General features: G+C 51.4%; 1 protein-coding gene across 1 annotated transcript; it reads right to left on the bottom strand.

Annotated features, from left to right (window-relative positions):
* Positions 1–1190: 1190 nt before the first annotated feature.
* LOC103800984 (protein DGCR6) lies at positions 1191–4003 on the bottom strand (the record flags this gene model as incomplete). The annotated part of the gene is made up of 3 exons (XM_009073382.1): positions 1191–1274; positions 3304–3444; positions 3903–4003. Coding segments are annotated over 3 exons (326 nt in total), but the record flags the coding sequence as incomplete, so codon positions are not given.
* Positions 4004–4226: the final 223 nt, after the last annotated feature.

Genomic DNA, 4226 nt, shown 5'->3' with positions numbered 1-4226 from the left:
GAACCACAGCAGCACTGTTCCCATGGGGATGAAACACCCACCCATAATGGAAATGAGGGGAGTCTCAGCCCACTGTGTTTGTCTCCAGGAGTGGGGAACTCCTCCACCACCAGCTCTCCTACCACCAGGCCACCCACAAGCTCTTCCCACACCTCTCCAGGTATCCTTTAGCTGGTTTCACACCTCCACAGCTGAATCTGCTCTCATGTAAACACTGAGTTCCTCAACCAAGGGGAACTGACCTATTTCCCAGCCTCAGGAATGAACAGCATAGAGAACCTGCTCACACTGCCTTCTTGCTGCAGTATACCAGAGGATGTAGCGCAGCAAGAGCAAACAGCGACATTATGGAGATCACTCCCAAATACAATCCCTGCTCTTAGAATGCCATAAACCCTTTAAAAAAGCTCTTAGGGTCACCAGCCCAGCCCTGCAAGGTCTCAAACACTTCAGGTTTCCCCTCCAGCACACCCCAAACCCCACGCTCATCAATGGGATGGGACACACCTAACCACGACCAGTGGCATTCAGAAAGCTGCAGCACCAGAAGGCAGAGCAGAGTGTTTTATTTCTCTCCATCTGGAAACTGGTTTAAAGGAACAAAGCCAAACTCTTCATCCTTCTCTGCTCTCTGAGTTGGTGGGAACACTGTGAACATTAGTTGAGTAATGCTGGGCTGAAGCCTGCAATCCTCCTTTCACACACATGATGCTAGTACCCCCTGGAGAACTCTCTGGGACAGGTCTGCCTGTTTAAGAGGCTGTTTCTGTCTCAGCAACACACAGAAGCATCTTGTGGCTAAACTTTGGGTTGGTTTTTCCTCCAGCTTAATTCACCTGAACACAGGGTCACCCACATGTGATGGGGCTAGGCTTGCTGCCTGATCCTGGCCCAGTAACAGCCTCAGCAATGCTGCAGGATGTTCATGGCAGGTGAACACCCTCCACCAGCTCCTGTCTGAGCCAAGTGCAGCTCACACCTTGCTCCAAAGACCAGAGAGGCAGCCCAAGCCTCCCACCCACCCCCTGTGCCAGGCCCTGCTCACCCCAGCTCTAGTCTAAGGTCCTCATTATTTCTTCTACGCCCCATAGGCTCTTCCTGCCACGATACAAAGCAAATGCACAGACAGTCTGTTCTTTAGAGGAAAGTCAGAGGAAAAACTCTGGGAAGTGAACAGCAGATTTGCTCCTTCAGGGAAAAGCCTTCTCAGCCTCAGCTTCTTTCTGCTGCAGCTTCCGAATCAGCTCCAGCAAATTCATCTGTAGCATCAGCTCCTGCAAAGAGAGATGTTTGTGCAAGATTATCCCATTCCCTGCTGCAGGAAGCAGACAGGATTGGCTTGTACCACCCCCTGAAAAGCTACTGTTTTTCAGGGAACAAAAAAAAACCACCCACCAAGCAAAGAGAAACCTTGTTCAATCTTGTTCAAGTGTTTCTCTAACATATGGATCAGTAATATCTTGTTTAAGTGTAATACCTCAAGAGACCTGCTGCAAACTGTGGCTGTCCTGGAAATCCCATGCCTTTAGGACTCAGTAAGGATTCAGAAAGATTCTTTCTCCTTGACTGTGATAAATGTGATAAATATGCTAAGTGCCACAAGGGCTGCCCAGTTCCACAGGCTGAGCAGCCTCCAGGAGCAGAGCAGCAGCATCTCCTTGCACCCACAGAGGTGACTCTCCAGGTCCATCCCCTCATCCTTCAGCAGCATCTCCAACTCCCTGGCCCTTTCCCAGCAGGACAAAGAGGGATTGCTTTGGGTACACTCTAAGTGAGGTCCAAGCCAGATGCAATACACTGGTGCATCAAATTCCCTGCAGGCATTTCATTCCCTGTCAAAAACTCTCTTTTCCATGACTGTGAAAACACCATCTCCTGTAGTCACCAACATCAGCTTATGGTTCCCTGACCCTCTACTCCTTGTCTACACCTGGAGCCACTAATTAGTGAGCTCAGGTCTGTGACTCAGCCCTGCAGATGTGACACTGGGGAAATAAAACCCTATTTCTGCAATGATATATCCACTGCCTAAGCAGGTATTTCATCCAGCAGACTGGGAGGAACTATCAGCTGATGGGAGCTGTGTGGAGAACAAATTCCAGCAGGGATTTCTTGGTGGCATTCACAGGAACAAGCTAAGATCCGGGTCGGGTTTGGCAACTATCCTAAAGGCAAACATACACAACCCCAGCAAACAGGAACCCTGGTAAGGGTTATTGCTTACAAAAACAACACACAAGGCCGGGCAGGAGGGAGAAAAAGGGCTGCCTGCATTATACAGCTGGGGAATAGCAGCACAGGAAAATGAGAGGCTTGTTCAAGGCTCCATGACCAGGAACTGTGTGGGTGGGTGTTAAAAATTGCCTGTTTAGCTCTGTTTAAGCTGTCTGCTCTCCCCAGTAGGTCTTTATCAAAGTGACATTTAATCAGCTGAAAAAACAAGAGTTAAGAACAGCCTGTCTTTGCATTCCCTGCAAACTTGTGTGGTGTTACAACAGGACTTGGGAAGTTTGAGTTCTTTCATTCCTGTGGTGGCACAAAGACAACAGGGACAAACCCAGGCGACTGCTCAGATGTTTTGAGAACAAATGCACTGGAGAAACACAATAATCCTCTAACCACAGTCTGAGATCATCAGCTCCAGCAAGTCACATGCAAGAATGAACAAGGTGCCTAATAAACAGGCTCCTGAAGGCAGTTTGTGCAGCCAAGCTGGATACAGAAGCAGTAAATCACTGATTTCAGTGTTATTCTGAGCCATTTGAGAGTCACAGGACTGCAGGCTGTTGGCACAGGGTTTCTTCCTTCCACACTGGGAAAAACATTGCAGTAAGTTGGGAATGCTGCCCTGTCTGATGGGTTTCTGCTCTGTTACAAACTTGGTTTGCCCAGGACACATAAACCAGTTGGGGAGGCAAAGGATGGATCTCTCTGACCCAGAGATTCTGGATTCAAAACAGGGAGATCTTTCTAAAGATACTAACCCAAGAGACAGAATCAGGATGGTTTAGGTTGGAAGGGACCTTAAAGACCATCTCATTCCACCCCCTTGCCATGGGCAGTGACACCTCCCACTAGCCCGGGTTGCTCCAAGCCCTGTCCAACCTGGCCTGGAACACTCCCAGGGATGGAGCAGCCACAGCGTCTCTGGGCAACATGTGCCAGTGGCTCAGCACCCTCACAGGGAAGAATTATTCCCCATATCCCACCTAACCCTGCCCTCTGGCAGTCTGAAGCCATTCCCCCTTGACCTGTCCCTCCAGGCCCTTGTCCAAAGCCCTCAGCCCTTGCCCAAACACCAACTTGGGGGTTGGTGGTGATGTAGAATCCAGACACTCCAGCCTTCTCCAGGGTGCTCTGCTGGTCAATCACTTTTTGGTCCAGCTCCAATACTATCTTCTCATCCATCATTCGCTGTTCCTCTCGGATCCGTTGTTCCACAGCCTAAAAAAGATAACAGTCAATGGAAAAAAAGTGGAATATCTGCCTTCGTCCTGTCTTCTTCTCATCCCTAAGACACAGACCAGAAGGAATCATTAAAGCACTGTGGAGTGCACTGCCTTTGGAGTGGCCTCCTGAACCTCCACAATTCCCAGATCACACCTGGCTCACAGCTATCCCACATGGCAAGAACCTGGGCCCCCACCTTGGGGGGACAAAGGGCAGAGCAAGAAGAGGAGAGCCCCAAATTGGGGTAGGGAACTAGGGCTGTGCTATCAAGGCCAGCCAGGATGCCTAGTGGGTGCCAAGGCTGCAGGGAGTGGGAATAGTCAAACTCTCTGAAGATGCTGCAGTGCTCCTGCAGCAATGGGGCTATGAGACCCCTGGGGACATGGCTCTGTACTCACACCCCTCACCTCCATCTCCCACCCGGCTCCCTTCACCTCCATCTCCCCCCTCACCTCCATCTCTCGCTGCTGGGCTGCACGGAGCAGGGGCAGGTTGTAGGGCCTGCAGCACTGCTGGGCCTCCTTGTGCCGGTGGAACAGCTCCTGCTTCAGCCCTGCCATGGGCACAGGGGGCTCAGGAGGGCACACTGTCAGCATGTCCAACCCCAGTGTCCTCCCCACAACCTGCCCTCCAAGCGTCACCCCTACAGCCCCCATGCCATCCCAACCTGCCTCCCCAGTGTCACCTCCACAGCCCCCACAGGCCCCAGGACTCCCCCAGTGTCCCTCACACCTCCCAGCAGTGTTGCTCAACCTGCCCTCCAAGTGTCATCCCCA

The sequence above is a fragment of the Acanthisitta chloris genome, unplaced genomic scaffold, assembly GCF_000695815.1.
Source record: "Acanthisitta chloris isolate BGI_N310 unplaced genomic scaffold, ASM69581v1 scaffold24350, whole genome shotgun sequence".
Lineage (NCBI taxonomy): Eukaryota > Metazoa > Chordata > Aves > Passeriformes > Acanthisittidae > Acanthisitta > Acanthisitta chloris.
Note: the sequence above shows the minus strand (reverse complement) of the source record. Positions and strands in the feature narration are given on the sequence as shown.